Below are 19,842 nucleotides of genomic sequence, written 5' to 3' on the forward strand. Positions count from 1 at the left end.
AAATACACCTGTGTAAGATGGGGATGTCAGGGGAGAGCTCACCCCACCCATAAGTATCCAGAAGGGAGCCGGGCAGGGATGCATACTGGCCCCACCCTGTTTTCCCTCTATATAAACTATGTTGCGAGTAGGTTGGGCAGGGATGGATGTGATGCTCCCAGGGTGGGGTCTTGAAGATTACCTGCCCTGCTCTTTGCTAAATCACTGCGAGGTCTGCAACAATTGCTCGGTGATCTTAACATTTTCTGTCTAGAGCGGGGAATAGAACTTAACAGTGCAAAAACAAAATGTATGGTATTTAAGATCTAAATCTTACAGCTGCAGATTATCTGTTGATACAATAACAATACAGCAAGTATCATATTGATTATTTAGGGCTAAGGCTAACGCCAAGGCTAGATTGGTCCACGCAGGTCCACAAAGCTGATTGTTCATTGCTGCATTATTCATCCCAACCACTAAAGGCATACAATAAAACTTTTTCAAAGAAAGCTGCTCCAGCAGTTGAGATTTATAATGGCAAGGCTCTTGAAGCATCTTTATACGGAGCAGAGATTTGGGGCTATGCTAACTGTAGCGCCTTCTCCTACTCTGAGAATGTGTTTATTAGGCACCTATTTGCTCTCCCAAAGTGCACTCCATTGGTCCCACTATACTTAGATCTGACATTCAATAGCTTTTCCTGGAAGGTTGATCTTCGCCTATTACTGTATTGGCATAGGATTTGGACTTCATCTGCTTTGGAGGACTATAGATACACCAGCAAATATATTTTAGCCCTTCCCTGCATCCAGCAGACACCGTAGCTCCTGCCCATTATGTCCTTGTTTACGAAGCTGGGTCTGGGAAGTTTCTAGGAAGCACCAGAGACCCTCACTCCTGGCTCAAAAATATTAATTAAATCGGTCTATTGGCAGATGGTACACCAAGAGGTCAGAGGTAACAGTAGAGGCACCTTGACTCTGGGATTTCTGGAGAGCAAATTGTCACCCAGCTATGAATATACGATCGATGAAATCACTCCCGCTCTGGCCAGGAAACTGTTCTTACAATTTAGATATCTGTCCTGACCCATTATTGACTTTCATGCTAAGTAGGCAAATGCGATTTACCAGAGTCCTATAGAAGACCTATCTCACTTCTTATTCTTCTGCATATGAGACACCCAGAGGAGAAATTGACTATTTCCCCAGTGTAGATCCCTGGGTGTAAGGAATAACTTGGTTGCCACCAGGCTCTTAAGATCAACACCTCCTCTGCTGGTGGTTTTTGGGGTTGCAAAATACCTCTAGGCAGCCTGGATATGGCGGTTCACCTACATCTGTGCCACTGTTGTTAGTACACCCAAGGAGAAGCACTAAGGGGGTCGGAGGTCTCCAAATGTGTAAGGTCAGACCTGCTCAGCCCAGGGAATTGAAAAACAGATTATTATGCTCTTTTTAAAAAATATATTGTGTTTTACTTACTGTTTTAATTGTTTTTAGTTATCTTACACATCGGTTTTAGCATAAAAATACTTGTGGACTCTTAAATCTCTTTTACTCATTGTGTTGCTTGACAATTTGCACTATGCACTTTTATTCTTTGGTGATATCTACATATATGAGTCCCTCCTACTGGTTTTACTCTTGTTTGCCAGATACATTGTGGACCCATCTGAAGCTACTTGGAGCTTTTTTTTAGGTTTTATGCTTTCTGGCACTCTGTTTTATTATGTAGATATATTATTGAGGTATTCTGTTTGATTCATCAACCATTTGTGCTAAATGATGTAATCTGGTTTGGAACCTACACCAGTCCATTTAACTGTACTGTAGCAAATTGAGCCTGCAACTTTATTGTGCATTTTTGTAATTATTGTGTTATTCTTATCTGCTTTCCTGGTTCTTCAAAACAAAATAAAGATGGTGGTGATGAAGACGAGAGTAGCTCCAGTGGGGGATATAAACCAGACAATTAGGCCATTCTGAGGATTTTCATCTAGATATTCTTTCAGAACCGGGTTCTCATGCTGGGAAACAGAATATATCCTGCGATAGGGAATGGCCCCGGGTATAGTAGGAGTGGCACAATCCAAATCCTTATAAGGTGGGTGAGACACAGAAGTAGACTTCTGAAAGACATCAAGAAACTCTTAACAAGCCATAAAAATGGACAACGGAGAGGGGTCTGCCCCTGACCCAATTACGGCTCGTTAAATACCACTGCAGACCTTTTCCAGTTCTCTCCAAGATCTGAACCATGTTGGAGAGATTCCCCTGATGCTGTACCCACTGGAACTTCAAGTCTCACTACACAAGCCACATTTGCCAATGGGCTTCTGTCACCAGCAAGATGCAGGAGGCATGAGGCCGAGCAGTCTCAGAGTCTGTCTCACCGAAACCCAGGGCAGAGACTGAAACATCGGAATGATAGCCTGAATATCCTGGACAAGCCGTTCGGGAGGATTGGCCTGAAACTTCACTGTGTCCAGAACAGCGCAGATGAAAGAGATCGTCTGAGAGGGAGTAGGTGTGACTTCGGCACATTCATAGTGAACCCCAGCGAATGCAGGAGGTCCGCCGTAGTCTGGAGGTGGGAGACAACATCTAGGACGAGCCTGTCTTCAACAGCCAGTAGTCAAGATAGGGGAAGACTGACACCCCTGCTCTCCACAAATGAGCTGCAACCACCGCCATTACCCGAGGGGTGCTTGTGAGGCCAAAGGGAAGCACAGCAAACTGAAAGTGCTTATGGTCCACCACGAATCACATGTAAAGTCTGTGCGCAGGCAGGACGGGAATTTGGAAATATGCATCCTGAAAGTCCAATGCCACCATCCAGTCACCTTGGTCCAGGGCAGATAGGACCTGAGCAAAGTGAGCATTCTGAGCTTCTTCTTGAGGAAGAAGTTGAGAGAGCGCAGGTCTAGGATAGGATGAAGGACTTTGTCCTTCTTGGGCAACAGAAAGGAATAATAACCACAACCCATTTCTGGAATCAGCACTCTCTCCATGGCTCCTTTTGTCAAAAGAGGTGTCACTTCCTGGCGGAGAAGATATAAGTAGTGTTCTGTAAGCCTGTTATAGGTAGGTGCAAAAGAAAACTACTGGGTATGGGCTCCCAAGCAGCAAGGCCAAGCCACAGCCTAATGTATCAAAAAACAAAGAACGCCAATGCTGCCTTTGAATGATTCTCACTATCTTCGCATCTCACAATCGATTCAAACACAAAGTGAGGAGATCATTGTCTCATGAATGAATCTTCAATTTTATTGTTTATATTTCTTCATTTAGAACTTTTTTAGTTTTTTTCAGAATTTCTTTTTTTCAGTTTGAAAAGACATATGACATACAAAATATGGAACACATTATATACATTTAAAACACTCCCCAACCGACACTCTCGCATACACTCAGTTGTGAATCACAAACAATCACAGTCAACCACTCTCACACACTCTCTACAATACAAAAATACCAACAGTTCAATACAGTTCAATATAAATCATATTTCCGATAGTGCCATAGACAATATTTTCAGCCTATTTGTAAATTTTTATAAGCAATTCAATAATTCTTTTAAATTCTTATGGGATCATACAATACAGGGTCTACGCGTTTCGAACTCCTCCTATTTGTCGAGTTCTCATCAGGACCATACTGTAAAAATGGAAATGGGGGGAGATCTAGATTAGATTCTAGTATGCGACCATATCTCAAAGCTTGCAAGTGGCTCAACATCCGTCTTGCACCTCTTACCTTTATAACAGTGTATCTCAATCACTAAATCGTGTTCGTCTTGGTACCCGGCGTGTGACCACCTAAACAACAGCAACATAACAGAGCTCAGCCGAGCTATTCAAAGGGGTTCTATTTTCCACTACATTGTTGCACACTCACATAATCTCACTCACCGGTGTATTTAGTTCGGTGTATCTCCTTCCTGTAAATAAACAGGGAATCTCTGTTAGGCACTAAGAGCTTGTTTTTATAAATAGTTTAGTGCCGCGACTAAAGAAATCTCTTACCTCTATTTGTTCTGGTGTTGGCGGAGGATAGAATTAATTGTTGTACTTCCTGTAATAATAAAGGGTCCTATTACTACTGTCTATAACACGTCAGTATAAATGTCCGGACTTAGTGTGAAGCTTTTCACCTTACCTTACGTATAAGGAGTCATTCCAGGGGACCGGAGTGAATTATTTGGCGGTGTCCTAAAATGATAAAATTGGAGGTTATTTTCTATCCACTCAAAAGTGAATCCAACAGGTGTCTTTTCGTATTGAAGCCATCGGGAGTTTTACCGTTAGTCAAGACTTGGTTATTCCGTGCTCCAGGTCCAGGGGGTCCGTACGTTCTCCTGTGTTTGCACAGTTTGGTCTGTCTCCACGAGGTTTTTATCCTATTTCCGGGTTGCGCCATCTTGGAGTGGGGTTGTTTGTTTGTTTCTACACCAGAATCCTGCTCCATTTAGATGAGCATTGTGTTGCTTTGTAGGTAATAAAATTTCACCTATTATTTTTGGAAACAAAGTGGTGTGAGTCGTAAGATTAAATGTGCGTAATGTGTGGTGGGGTCGCCATCTTAGAATGGGTATCAAGGATATCTCTCATTGTTAACCTGACATCTTCCTGCTCAATTACTTCAGTCTCTACGAAAGTTTATATAACTCAGAAATTTCATTTAGTCCTTCCGTTGCCGAGTTGAATTTAACAATCATCATTGCTTCATAGCGTGATAACTTGGCCTCAAGGTCTCCTCCTCTCCTGTCTTGTTCGGCCTTTGTAATCACAGTCCAGCGGAGATCAGTTTCCACATGGTTTTTTGCCATCCAATGTTGTACCAAAGGTGCATTCGGTACTTTTCGTTTTATTCTTGATTTGTGTTGTTGGATACGCGTTTTTATCTCCTGATTGGTTTTACCTACATAGAGTAGGTCACATGGACATACTATTCCATAAATGACGTACCGTGATTTACAATTTGTGAATGTTTCATGTCTCCACGTGGTTGTCTTGTGTTTAAAGATGACCCCTTCTTCCGTAGTTGCACAACAGTTACACTGGCCGCATTTATGATGGCCTTGGATTGGTGGTAAGCCAATCATGGTTCGCAAAGTCACTTCTTCTTTAGTGGGCATAGATGCTCTTATCAATTTGTTTGCAATGCTAGCTTCTTTACGAAATGCAAATAATGGGACTTTAGAAAGATCCTCATTCAGGTTTTTTATCAAGTGCCAATTGTTCTTAATTGCTTTTTTTAACATGTTGGAATTAGGGCAATATGTACTCACTAGTACCATTCGGTCCATTTCTTGTTTGGTCTTTTTTTCGAGGAGACATTCTCGTGGTGTCCACCACGCTCTATGCATACATCTTTTTAGTAGTTTTTTTGGGTATCCACGTTCCATCAAGTTTGATGTTAATTTGGTAGCATGTTTGGTGAACTCGTCTTTGTGTTGGCAATTTCTACGAATCCGTAGAAATTGCCCGCAAGGGAGATTTTCCTTAAGGCTGCGTGGGTGGTTGCTTGAAAAATGTAAAGATCTATTACGATCAGTGTCTTTCCTGTACAAGGTCGTAATCAGACCTCCCTCTTCTGATGGATATATTTCTACATCCAGAAATGGCATTTTACATTTAGAATAATTCAAGGTGAATTTGATTTCTTGTGTTTTGTTGTTCAGCCAATTGTGGAAATTGGTATGTTCTTGTTTGGGACCCGTCCATACAAAGAATACATCGTCTATGAAACGATTCCAATTATTTATCCATTGGGCAAAGGGGTTCTGATTGTAGATACATTTCTCTTCGTAGGCAGACATATAAAGAATCGCCAACTCCGGAGCAAAGGGGCAGCCCATGGCCACACCCCCTATTTGAAAATAGAAGTCTCCATCGAAGTTGAAATAATTTCTTTTTAATGCAAATTCAGCCATTTGGATGATGAATTCTGTTGGAATTTTCTGTGGTTTTTCTCTACTCTCAAGTATTTGTCTTAAAATTTCCAATCCTTCATCTTGCGGGATTTGAGTGTATAATGATGTTATGTCCATCGTTACCATGTAATGATTGTTCCTGTCAAATTCAATCTCACTCAGTTTATTTATGAAATCCGTGTGTCCCTGATGTATGATTTGACGCTCGGTAAAAATGGATTCAGGAAAAAATCCACAAACTTGGAAATTGGCTCCATTAGTGACTCACAACCTGAAACGATTGGACGTCCAGGTGGGGTTTTTTTTTCATTTTTATGCACCTTGGGCAAGATGTAAAATAAAGGGATTCTTGGTTGTTTGATCTTTAAATATTCAGTCTCCTTTTTGCCCAGAAAGCCTAGTTGTGATGCTTCATCAATCATTGAGTGTAGTAAATTTTTCAATTCAGATGTGGGGTCAGATCCACCCTTATCTGGAAGCAGATAAGGGTGGATCGATTGTGGTTTGGGACCGTCAGCTATACACAGAGGAGGTTAAAAAACAATTAAGCGATACCAACTGCTATAGAAAAATAAATAAAGACCCCACATCTGAATTGAAAAATTTACTACACTCAATGATTGACGAAGCATCACAACTAGGCTTTCTGGGCAAAAAGGAGACTGAATATTTAAAGATCAAACAACCAAGAATCCCTTTATTTTACATCTTGCCCAAGGTGCATAAAAATGAAAAAACCCCACCTGGACGTCCAATCGTTTCAGGTTGTGAGTCACTAATGGAGCCAATTTCCAAGTTTGTGGATTTTTTCCTGAAACCATTTTTACCGAGCGTCAAATCATACATCAGGGACACCACGGATTTCATAAATAAACTGAGTGAGATTGAATTTGACAGGAACAATCATTACATGGTAACAATGGACATAACATAATTATACACTCAAATCCCGCAAGATGAAGGATTGGAAATTTTAAGACAAATACTTGAGAGTAGAGAAAAACCACAGAAAATTCAAACAGAATTCATCATCCAAATGGCTGAATTTGCATTAAAAAGAAATTATTTCAACTTCGATGGAGACTTCTATTTTCAAATAGGGGGTGTGGCCATGGGCTGCCCCTTTGCTCCGGAGTTGGCGATTCTTTATATGTCTGCCTACGAAGAGAAATTTATCTACAATCAGAACCCCTTTGCCCAATGGATAAATAATTGGAATCGTTTCATAGACGATGTATTCTTTGTATGGACGGGTCCCGAACAAGAACTTACCAATTTCCACAATTGGCTGAACAACAAAACACAAGAAATCAAATTCACCTTGAATTATTCTAAATGTAAAATGCCATTTCTGGATGTAGAAATATATCCATCAGAAGAGGGAGGTCTGATTACGACCTTGTACAGGAAAGACACTGATCGTAATAGATCTTTACATTTTTCAAGCAACCACCCACGCAGCCTTAAGGAAAATCTCCCTTGCGGGCAATTTCTACGGATTCGTAGAAATTGCCAACACAAAGACGAGTTCACCAAACATGCCACCAAATTAACATCAAACTTGATGGAACGTGGATACCCAAAAAAACTACTAAAAAGATGTATGCATAGAGCGTGGTGGACACCACGAGAATGTCTCCTCGAAAAAAAGACCAAACAAGAAATGGACCGAATGGTACTAGTGAGTACATATTGCCCTAATTCCATCATGTTAAAAAAAGCAATTAAGAACAATTGGCACTTGATAAAAAACCTGAATGAGGATCTTTCTAAAGTCCCATTATTTGCATTTCGTAAAGAAGCTAGCATTGCAAACAAATTGATAAGAGCATCTATGCCCACTAAAGAAGAAGGGACTTTGCGAACCATGATTGGCTTACCACCAATCCAAGGCCATCATAAATGCGGCCAGTGTAACTGTTGTGCAACTATGGAAGAAGGGGTCATCTTTAAACACAAGACAACCACGTGGAGACATGAAACATTCACAAATTGTAAATCACTGTACGTCATTTATGGAATAGTATGTCCATGTGACCTACTCTATGTAGGTAAAACCAATCAGGAGATAAAAACGCGTATCCAACAACATAAATCAAGAATAAAACGAAAAGTACCGAATGCACCTTTGGTACAACATTGGATGGCAAAAAACCATGTGGAAACTGATCTCCGCTGGACTGTGATTACAAAGGTCGAACAAGACAGGAGAGGAGGAGACCTTGAGGCCAAGTTATCACGCTATGAAGCAATGATGATTGTTAAATTCAACTCGGCAACGGAAGGACTAAATGAAATTTCTGAGTTATATAAACTTTCGTAGAGACTGAAGTAATTGAGCAGGAAGATGTCAGGTTAACAATGAGAGATATCCATCACCTTGATACCCATTCTAAGATGGCGACCCCACCACACATTACGCACAACTAATCTTACGACTCACACCACTTCGTTTCCAAAAATAATAGGTGAAATTTTATTACCTACAAAGCAACACAATGCTCATCTAAATGGAGCAGGATTCTGGTGTAGAAACAAACAAACAACCCCACTCCAAGATGGCGCAACCCGGAAGTAGGATAAAAACCTCGTGGAGACAGACCAAACTGTGCGAACACAGGAGAACGTACGGACCCCCTGGACCTGGAGCACGGAATAGACAAGTCTTGACTAACGGTAAAACTACCGATGGCTTCAATACGAAAAGACACCTGTTGGATTCACTTTTGAGTGGATAGAAAATAACCTCCAATTTTATCATTTTAGGACACCGCCAAATAATTCACTCCGGTCCCCTGGAATGACTCCTTATACGTAAGGTAAGGTGAAAAGGTTCACACTGAGTCCGGACATTTGTACTGACGTGTTATAGACAGTAGTAATAGGACCCTTTATTATTACAGGAAGTACAACAATTCATTCTATCCTCCGCCAACACCAGAACAAATAGAGGTAAGAGATTTCTCTAGTCGCGGCACTAAACTATTTATAAAAACAAGCTCTTAGTGCCTAACAGAGATTCCCTGTTTATTTACAGAAAGGAGATACACTGAACTAAATACACCGGTGAGTGAGAGTATGTGAGTGTGCAACAATGTAGTGGAAAATAGAACCCCTTTGAATAGCTCGGCTGAGCTCTGTTATGTTACTGTTGTTTAGGTGGTCACACGCCGGGTACCAAGACGAACACGATTTAGTGATTGAGATACACTGTTAATAAAAGTAAGAGGTACAAGACGGATGTTGAGCCACTTGTAAGCTTTGAGATATGGTCGCATACTAGAATCTAATCTAGATCTCCCCCCATTTCCATTTTTACAGTATGGTCCTGATGAGAACTCGACAAATAGGAGGAGTTCGAAACGCGTAGACCCTGTATTGTATGATGCCATAAGAATTTAAAAGAATTATTGAATTGCTTATAAAAATTTACAAATAGGCTGAAAATATTGTCTATGGCACTATCGGAAATATGATTTATATTGAACTGTATTGAACTGTTGGTATTTTTGTATTGTAGAGAGTGTGTGAGAGTGGTTGACTGTGATTGTTTGTGATTCACAACTGAGTGTATGCGAGAGTGTCGGTTGGGGAGTGTTTTAAATGTATATAATGTGTTCAATATTTTGTATGTCATATGTCTTTTCAAACAGAAAAAAAGAAATTCTGAAAAAAACTAAAAAAGTTCTAAATGAAGAAATATAAACAATAAAATTGAAGATTCATTCATGAGACAATGATCTCCTCACTTTGTGTTTGAATCGATTGTGAGATGCGAAGATAGTGAGAATCATTCAAAGGCAGCATTGGCGTTCTTTGTTTTTTGATATGTTATAGGTAGGTGGCATGGAGGGAAAGGTAGTCACAAAGGAGAGAACTACTGCTCCTTCGGACAATCTGCGAAACTCCCCAGTCTGAATACTGCTGCACACCGGGTGCCCATGATAGTAAAACAAAAATAGGATTTCTGTTCTTAAAGAGGAAGAGAAATAACCTAGACAGGTTGTGTGTGACTAGAGCAAGGGCACGGGGGCAGTCAACAAATCTGTCATGTGGAACTCACACATCCCCATGGGGATGTCATGCTTCATCATAGGGATGTGCTCCTTGTTGGGCCGGAGATGCATTGCCCTATGGGTCCCCCGAAGGGTCTCTTTAGCCAAGATCTTTTGTTGAAAAATGACGTAGAATGAGTGCAAGAAAGGTAGTAGGTGGGGTGGTGTAGTGAGTATTAAAATGTGGATTAAAACTGATAGGGGAGGTCACAAACTAATCTTTAATAACTGGACCACCCCATCAGGAGTAAAAACCTTTTACAGGTGAATGTACCAATGTGGTTGGGAGGAACCCTGGTAGTCGGTGTACTTCAGTTGGGTCAAGGAAAGTACCCTGTAGTTGTCAGTGAGAAGCCTCCCTCTGGTCTCACTCTGAGTTATAAGTCAACATGTTTTGCGCCTTTCGAGTGGTCATAAGGATCCGTGGCGCTTCGTCAGGACAGAGAAAGTTATCTACCCCACAAATATATGGTGCTCCTAAAGAGCTACCTATTGAGTATGTGGCTCAATGTCCAACCTAACATGAAATTACTAATTGCCTCCTCGGTGAAGTGGAGGTGCTGCGCTTAGTCGTGCTATTAATTCGAAGAGTGCAGGCCCTTTGTCAGCACCTAATCTTTACCTCTTCATCCTCGGGTTAGGTGTAAAGTTTTTATGTTTGTAACGGTCACAGTGCAGAAAAAATATGCTGTCTTGATGGTAAGGTTCCCACTAAGGACTGTGTTATATTTGTCTCTATACAGCTATAGATACATATGCTTTTGTTCATCACCCCCCTCAATAGGTTAATGGGCCTGATGTTCTTGTATAAAAGAGGTAGGCCCTCTCTATAAAATATTTTCTTTGGGGCCCTTTACAGTTAGTATATTGGTAGGAGTAAACTTAGATTCAGCCCTAATTAATGCCAAAGACCCTTTGGCTCAACTAAATGGGCCGAAACATGTTTGCAAATTCAGTCAGTAGCACGTTATGGTCATAGCAACCATATTCGTCATCTGACAAGCCCAGGAAACCACCTTAATAAAGGATAATTTTGTGGATTATCCTAAGGCTTTTTATTCTTTGAACTTGATCCAAATTGTATCCAGAAAATAGGTAATTTCTAAGAACTCCCTCAGTCCCACAATGAGGTCGCGTCCGCCCTGGCAGTACCACCTTACCAGGGTGGAACAAGTTGGCAAATGATGAAGCATGTCACATTATTTTAGTGAGACTACCTCGTCCACTTCTTGGACTTGCCCTGTTTTACTTGAAGGCAGTGTAGCAGTATGTGGCAATATTGATAATACCTATAGGTGTTATAGGAAAATCATTCCAGGCACCGGCTAGGGGTGTCACGTCAATCTTCGTGTTTGATTGGAACTTAGCTGCCTCCCTCCCCGTCGGCTACAGTCTATGAGAGAATGACTCGGGCCTCCTCTGGGACCATTGGCAGCACCTGCGCAACCGTATCTCACAGGGCGTGGGAATAGTGGCCCAACATTATTGCAGTGTTCACTGACCGCAAAGCACCAGGCTGGTGGAAGAAAACATTTGCTTGCCTAAATTGTCCAGCCTCTTGGATTCCCCATCTAGCAGAGTGGTTGGGAATGCACCAGGATTTATATGTGAAGTGGAGACTTGGACAACCAAGCTCTCTGGGGTAGGGTGTTGTGTGAGAAATCTGGGGTCCCCTGGAGCGGGATGGTGGTGGCGGGCAATTGTCCTATTCATTTTTTTTTTTTATTTTTATGCGAGAAAACATTTGCAACCATTGTTACAGGGTTAGCATATGATGAATCAATTACAGTTTATACACCAGTGTTTGTTTGTTTAGCTAACCCCACGTGACATTTTTTCCTGAAGAAGAGAGAAAGGCAGACAGAATAGAGCAGGAAAGCAAGGGGTGAGAAAAAAAGAGGTAGGGGACAGGTAATGAGAGAGATACGTTCTTTATTAATAATAACATCTGACATTCTGTGGAGCTGTTGGAGCATGCATGCAGGCCCAACAGGGCTATATTGGTTGAGACCCGTTGGGACCAGTTCGATTGAATTGCCCTGGTGGTAAGACCCTAGGGCGGGTACCAGAGTGTGAGTCTCCGGCCTAGCATTCTCATGGAGGTTCGTAAGAGTCAAAATAAGTGTCAAGAGACTTCCACATCCTCTGGAAGCCGCTTTCCGGGTGAGGTCTGTAGTGCAATATTGTCCGCTTCTCTAAGATGCGAGATCCATTTGAGCCAGTCCTTGAAAGTTGTCTTACTTGGTCTTTCCAGTTGGCAAGGGCCAATTTCACTGCTGCTGTCAGTAACTGGTCTAGTATGTCCTTGTTGTGTTCCATTCTCAATTCCGTGCTCATAAATGCCGTGGTGAGGGTGCCAAATTCTTTTGTTAGCGTAAAATCAAACAGACCATTTATGAAACCAAAGATTTTTCCCCAGAATGCTTTGAGTGTTGGGCATTGGAAGATAAGATGTGCTAAGTCCCCGTTTCCTTGTTACAATTCCAGCATAATGCATCCCCCCTAAGGCACTAATGAGAACAAGTGTGCAGGGGTCCAAAAAGCCTTGTGAAGTAGCCAAAATGTTGTTTTTGCGAGCACCGGGGAGATCTTATTGTGTGAGGCCGAGGCTCATAGTGTGGCCCATTCTTGTTCGTTAAGTAGAGTTTTATTTTGTTTAACCCAGAAGGCAACTGTCTTATCAATGAGTTTAGAGGTTTTTAGGTGGAAGAGTTTGTAGAGCTGCAAGACTTGGTGCCCTAATTTATTAATGTTTGACACATACCGGAAGATTGAAGTTTTTGGGGAGGATAGCTTAGTTTTTTACAGGGCCGTTCTGATTTTCAAAAAGTTCTAGAATTCAATGTATTTTAGGTGATGTCTTGCTTTGAGGTCTGTGAAAGTAATGGGGTATGCTTCGTTTTCTAGTTGGTAAGTGTAGTAGATACCTTTCTCAATCCCTGTATCGAAGGTTAGGCTTTTCCCTGCATATCGAATCTTGCTATTGGCCCAAAGTGATTCAATTTTAGATCCTATGATGCTGTTCTCCAGCTTCTTATCTACCTTTAGTAGCAGGATTTTGTGTTGTTAAAGATAGGCTTGGAGGTGTGGGGGTATCTATTTGCTGTTAGTCGGGCCAGTGGGCTCAGATTGTTCAGGATGGCCCTTTCTACCTGTAGCCATACCGGTATGTACTCGGACAGCAGTGATATCCAGTACATACCTAGTCTTGCTAGAAATGCTAACTGGAATAATCTGAAGTCTGCTAGGTTTACCCCTCCTTGGGATTTATCCAATCTTAGTTTCTTAATGCTTATCTGTGCTTTCTCCCGGCACCAGAGGAATTTAGAGATCAGGATATCCACTTTGCGATTGAAATCATCTGTGAGGAGGAGCGGGAGCATACCGATCAAATAGTTAACCATAGGGGTGATAATCTTTTAATTGTTTCGATTCTACCCCACCACGTTATGAATTTTGGAGACCATGATTCCAGAAGATTCTTTATCTTTTCTAGTAGTAGTTTCTTGTTGTGGTGCAGCGTATCCATTAGGTCGCTATCAAAGTTTATCCCTAGGTATTTGATATATCCTGTTTGCCAGGCCAAGCCCGACCCCCCCAGGATGTCTTTAGTGCAGTGAATGTTTAGTGGTTTGCATTCAGATTTGTCTTTGTTTAGATTATATCCTGAGAACCCTGAATATTCTGCTATCGTAGCCATCAGGACCTCGATTGAGGTCTTCTGTTGTTCGGTTATTATTAGTATGTTGTTCGCATAGGCAGCTAATTTTATTTCAACACCATTGATATTGACCCCTTTTATGTTAGTGTTTAGCTTTATATCCTGGATAAGGGGTTCCAAGGCCAGTAAGAATGGGGGGATAGTGGGCATCCCTGTCTAGTACCTTGTTGCAATGTAAAGGGTTCTGAGAGTGATCCATTGACTACGATACGGGCTGAAGGATCTCCATACAGGGCCATAACCATCCTTATAAATCCCTCCCCTAAGTTTAAGGGTTGCATGCAGCATTCCAGGAAGGCTCAGGAGACTTTATCAAAGGCTTCTCAGCATCTAATGCGATAGCTACTGCTGGGTCTGATTTAGTGGATGCATGTTCCAATATTTGGCAGAGAAGTCAGGTGTTGTCGTTAGACATACGGGTGCATAGGAAACCAACTTGGGAGTTGCTTATTAGTTTGGGGAGAGCAGCGTTGAGTCTAACTGCCAATATCTTAGCATATATTTTGAAGTCCACTTTAATAAGGGATATTAGTCTGTGGTTTTTGGGTGATAGGTGGTCTTTACCCTCTTTTAGGATGACTATTATGTTAGCTTCTGACATGGATTGGGAAACTGCGCCCCTAGATGCAGAGTGGTTAAATACCCTTTTCATGGTTAGTTTGAGCTGTTTTAAGAAGGCCTTATAAAAAGCGGCTGTATACCCTTCCGGCCCAGGGGCTTTATTTTCTTTCAGTGATTTGGCCGCCATTTCAATTTCAGTGTAGTTAATTTCTTGACCTAACCTAATTGTATCCTCGGTGCTTAACTTCGGTAGCCCGATTCTGTTGAGATATTTTGTACATTTGTCTACGTTAAGGCTCTGATTGTTTTTGTAAAGTTCTTTATAGAACTCTTGGAATGTCTTGAGGATGTCTTTATTTGGGTTTTGTTGTTTGAATCTGTGATGGCGGAGACGGCAAACTGGTTGAGTTTGTGTTTTAGGTAGGAAGCTAGAAGCTTCCTTGCTTTATTGGCTTCGCATAGGTTAAGGGCTTTGAATTTATTAAACCACAGTCCCGCTCTCTCGCTCAAGATTTTGTTATATTCGTATTTATTTTGTGTTATTTTTGCTAGGAGCTTCTTGTCTGGTGTGGACTTTGCATGGGTCGTTTCTAAACTCTTGGGGCCAGATGTAGGAGCCCTAATACCGGTCGGAAACGGCTGAAATTTTCAGATGTAGGGGGCTGAAAAATACAGAATCTGTATATTTACCGATTCGGTAAAATTACCGATTCGGTAAATTACCGAATCGGTAAATATACAGATTCTGTAATTACAAATGTAGGTGGCACAGTTTACAGTGCCACAGGCCCTTAAGAGTCGGTATTTTACCACACAATCCTATTGTGTGGTAAAATACCGAATTCAGGTGTGCATGCATATCTGTGCATGCACACCTGTGCAATGTGACACACAGACATGCCCTTAGGGCATGTATGTGTGCCACATTGCACACAAGCCTGTACTTGGGGAGCTAGAGGGTGTCAAAGTGACACCCCCTGCACCCTTGCAGGATTCGGTATTTACCGATTCTGTAAATACCGAATCGGTAATTCCCATTGATTCCTATGGGCTTCAAAGCCCATAGGAATCAATGGGAAATACCGATTCTGTATTTTCAGAATCGGTAAATACCGAATTTTGCAGATTCGGTACTTCAGATTTTAAAATTACCTACATTTGCCCCCTTCCCATTTACAGACTCTTAAATACCGAATCGGTAAAATTCGGTATTTAAGAGTCTGTAAATGGGAATTACCTACATCTAGCCCCTGATCTCCTGCTGAAGCTGAGCTAGTCTTAGGTTTGCACTCTTGTTTATTTTTGACTTCATTTCAATTATTGTGCTTCTGATGGCCGCTTTTAGGGCATCCTAGAGTGTATTGGTGCTAGTCCCCAGGGAGTCGTCGTATTTGAGGTAGTCATTTGTTGCCTCCTCAATCTATTTTTTGTTCGCGGGGTCTCATAGTACCTCGCTGTTGAACCGCCACCTCCGGGGGACTGCTTTGTTATAGCACCCGCTCAGTTTTAGGCTGATACATGAGTGGTCTGATACTTGTCTTGGAGGTATCTCTGAGTGTTCGGTTAGGTGTGTGTGTGAGACCCTGAGATTAGTATGCAATCTATCCTGGTGTAGGAGTTGTGTGTGTTAGAGTAGAATGTGTAGTCCCTAGTGTCGGGGTGCTGGAGGCGCCATGAGTCCTTAAGGTTGAATTTGGAACAGATATTTTGGGGTGCTATGTACGAGTTTGTGGGGTGGTATTGACAGGAGGAATGTCTAGCCGTTATGTGGTCCAATGAGATGTTAAAATCTCCGGCGACCACCATGAGGTCGTTTTGGGGGAAGCTTTCAATCGTGCGAGACACCTCCGCCCAGAAGGATGGACCGTCTGTGTTGGGGCCGTATATGTTTGCTACGTGGATTAGTTCCTCCCCCCTTCTCAAATGTGTTACTAGCAGTCTGCACTCACTATCGTGGAACTGTGAGTCTATTGTTATGTTTGATCTTTTGGATATCATAGTCAAAACCCCTCACTTCTTTTTATCGGCTGGTGAGCGAGCCATCACTGAGATCCAGTTACCTCTCACTAGTTTGGCGTCCTCCACGGCTAGTTTGATTTCTTGTACTAGGACTATGTCGCCTTTAGTTTTAGTCTTCCTGGCTATGGCTGTTGTCCGGATATGCATAGGTTCGGCCTGGTTAGACCGAGAAGCCCCAACATTTCAGCAATGGCTCGCTCGACTGCTTTCTATGTTTAACTTGGAAAGAGGTATTTATGAGAGAAGGGGCAGAAGAGGGTACTGTCTGGCAGGCGTATTTGGGCCCCTATTCTAAGCTGGAAGGAGGCTCAGGAAGCTAATGGTCAGTGATTTATCATAACTTTGGGGTGTAATTAGTTATTCGCCAAGTCCTATTTTTCCGGAAGCTGTGTTTTTCTTCTTTGATCTGATCTGATGTTACTGCCTGCCATGGCTAAGATTGATTTTTTTTTAGAATTTTCTTGGATTCATTTGTAAATTGTGTCACCTGTGTTCTCCTATACTATTTATTTGTATAGCTCAATTTGCCTGTAATATGATTGAATTTGTTATTATTAGGCAGAACTGAGCATCCCTCATGTCTAAAGTATCTGTATAACTGTGTGCTGGTATGCATAAAAGCATAATAAAAATATATTTAAAAAAAAAAGATTTTACGGAGTATATGTAAGCATACCACTTTAAATTCATGTCAAATGTATTACTCATTCTCTGATTTTTAAGGTTTTTGCAATTACAGCAGCAATTGAAAGTATGTTAAGCTCCATTTTGCATGAGCTGAGGAACACAACAAATACATTTCATTGTTATTAAACAAGTCTGTTTTTGATGATGCACTGCTGTATTTCCTAAACACAATTGGAAACGCATAATAAGGGATTTAATATAAACTCACTGTACCTGGAGACCCACAATGTAAACCAGAGTCTTGTTGGAGATTGGAAAATGACCAAGAACCATAGTCACTGGCACTCCTGGAATGGATCCATAGAATGGTATAAACAGTGCAAATATTGGAGCAAGACTGTAAAAAGAAAATAGTTCCGTTTAATTGTCAGCAATTTTAGAAAAAAGGTTGCTTATTTCTGCAGAAATGCATACATGATGGCAAGTAAGCTACAAAATCTTAATCTACGTATCCCTGATAAACATATTAGGGTATAAAAATCAGAAAGAGGGGTGGGAATGCACAATATTCAAACGTATTAAAATGTAATTAACATAGGAGCGCCTAGGAATAGCACAACAGTGAACATGCCCAATAAATATCAGATAGAACTACAATAATGATGTCTTATGAAAACGTTGACTAATCAGCTTATTTAGAATGGATAGTCCAGGGAAGTTTCACAGCACTACCAATCCAATAATATGAAATCATATAATTCAGTAAAAGAATGGTGGCCTCAAAAGTAACATATTTCAAAAGATTACATTATTTGGTCCCCACATTTGACTCCCTTATTTTAAAGTTAGTTCACTGGGAAGAAAATTAGAGTAGGATCACAAATCGGGAAGATTAATAAGGAGGAGTAGAAGAAGTTTTATCCTCCCCTAAAAAACAGCATGCTCAAATTCAGAATAGCAACATATGGTTGTGGCACATCAATTAATTATGAAGGAATTTAGTGCACTTTTTATCAGTTACTGAAATCCATTTTTAGTCTCTATATAACACAAATTGTCTGCTCATCCACCATCTTTTTTTTTTTTAACTTATTTTGCGTTTATTACATCAAGGATAAGTACGCACATGTACATTTCCAGGGACTATAGTCACAATATCTCTAACATTGTGTTTTTTTTTTGTCCTCATATTGGCCTCGGTGACCATATAGTAACAGAAAGATAGAGGAGATGACAGGAACACTGACCCAGATATACTGGGGGGGGGGGGGGGGGGGGGGTATATTAACGATTCCTACCGGAGTACCCCGCAGTGCATAGCATCAACCTCTTATTCGTCACATGGTACCATCTAGGCTAACATGCTGCTATATAATACCCACTTCGTAACCGAAATCACCCTTGTAGGGTATGTATAGCCAAAGGGGGCCAGTTGAGGAGACCCTTCCAAGCAGCGTAATCATAGGACATGGGGAGAAAAAACAAAAAAAAAGAAAAAAAGAAAACCCATGCTATTATATTCCATGATTACCAATTCAATAGAAGCCAAAATCTTCTCTTATTTGGGTTCCTAGCTCTGATCATATCTAATTTTGACGTCTGTAGCATAGAAGCACGCCAATCTGTTAGAAGTGGAGGTGCCTTATCTTTCCATCGTTTACATATTTCTCTTCTAGCCAGCAAACAGCCATAGAAGACCAATTTTTTACCCATGCCACAAAGCTCTGGGAAAATGCCAAAAAAGACTAACACTGGACAAGGACTGACTTGAGACCCTACAGCCAAGGAGAGGGACACACAGATCTCATTCCAGAATGATGTTAGGGATGGACACTCAAAAAACATATGTACATCTGGGACAAGCAACCAGAGCGTTATTAGGAAATTTTGATAAACGTAATAGAGAATAATACGCCCTATGTAATGTGAACAGATGGTTGCGACGAAGCCATGAAGGTTTCACAATGTCCCCCAAAATTTTAAACGATTCTAGCCACAGGCTCTCCATATCAATATTAGTGATATATGTGTCCCAGAGCGAGTGGGGGAGCAAAAATTCACCATCAGTCTCGTCTATCATGAGGTTATACCAAAATGTGATCTCTTTCTTAAAAGGTAATTTATCTATCAGATGGGATACCATATTACTCTCAGCACCTATTTTAAATCTGCCCCTACCCTGACTTTGAGCGTGAGCCCAGCTCTGAATTTGAAGGTATTTAAATCTTGAGAAACGCGTTCCTATTAATGAACTCAAAGCCTCCCATGAAAATAAAGTACCTTCGACAAACAGGTTGTAAGACCTGCCTCTCTAACAGGTAGAGCTAGACTATCCAAGAGCCAAGAGGGAGAGCCCGGAGAATCCCAAAGTGGAGCCCTACTGTGATAGTAATCAAGTTTGAGTGCACGTCTAAAATGACCCCATGTTCTAGCTAGATCCCTCAATACCTTTAGCTTGACTTTCTTGAAATATTTGGGGTCACCAAACTTCAACAAAAAATTCGCAGGCCTAACTTTTTCTCCTTTAAGAAGTGCTGAAAATAGTTTCCCACACCCAGTGCAATTAGGGGTCTTTAAAAGCATCCTGACGTGAGAGAGTTGAAAGGCCCATCCATAATACTGCAAATCTGGTGCCGCAACACCCCCTTTTTCTCGGCGACGTCTTATCTTCTTCCAGGCCAATGTGGGTGTATGACGGTTCCATATAAATGTGCTTATTTCGGCTTGGAGTTTTGCAATCATGGATGGATCAAAAAAAAGAGGGATAGTGCTAAACAGAAACATAATCTTAGGTAAAATAGTCATTTTAACTAGGTTAGACCTGCCTAACAGGGAGATAGGGAGAGCTGACCATGTTCTCATCAACCTACGACACTCTTAAGCCACGAGAGCGAAATTTAAGGGGACAATCTTATTAATATCTGCATAGATGTTTAAACC

The 19,842-nt window shown here is 41.3% G+C and overlaps 1 protein-coding gene across 1 annotated transcript in view; it reads right to left on the reverse strand.

The window, feature by feature from the left end:
* UBAC2 (UBA domain containing 2) overlaps positions 1 to 19,842 on the reverse strand; it is an 873,507-nt gene that overhangs the window by 476,252 nt on the left and 377,413 nt on the right. Inside the window, exon 5 of the mRNA XM_086934381.1 lies at positions 17,176 to 17,299. Within this exon, the coding sequence (XP_086790507.1) occupies positions 17,176 to 17,299 (124 nt within the window). The remainder of the gene's footprint in view (positions 1 to 17,175; positions 17,300 to 19,842) is intronic.

This window comes from Lissotriton vulgaris, chromosome 8 (assembly GCF_964263255.1).
Source record: "Lissotriton vulgaris chromosome 8, aLisVul1.2, whole genome shotgun sequence".
In the NCBI taxonomy this organism is placed as follows: domain Eukaryota; kingdom Metazoa; phylum Chordata; class Amphibia; order Caudata; family Salamandridae; genus Lissotriton; species Lissotriton vulgaris.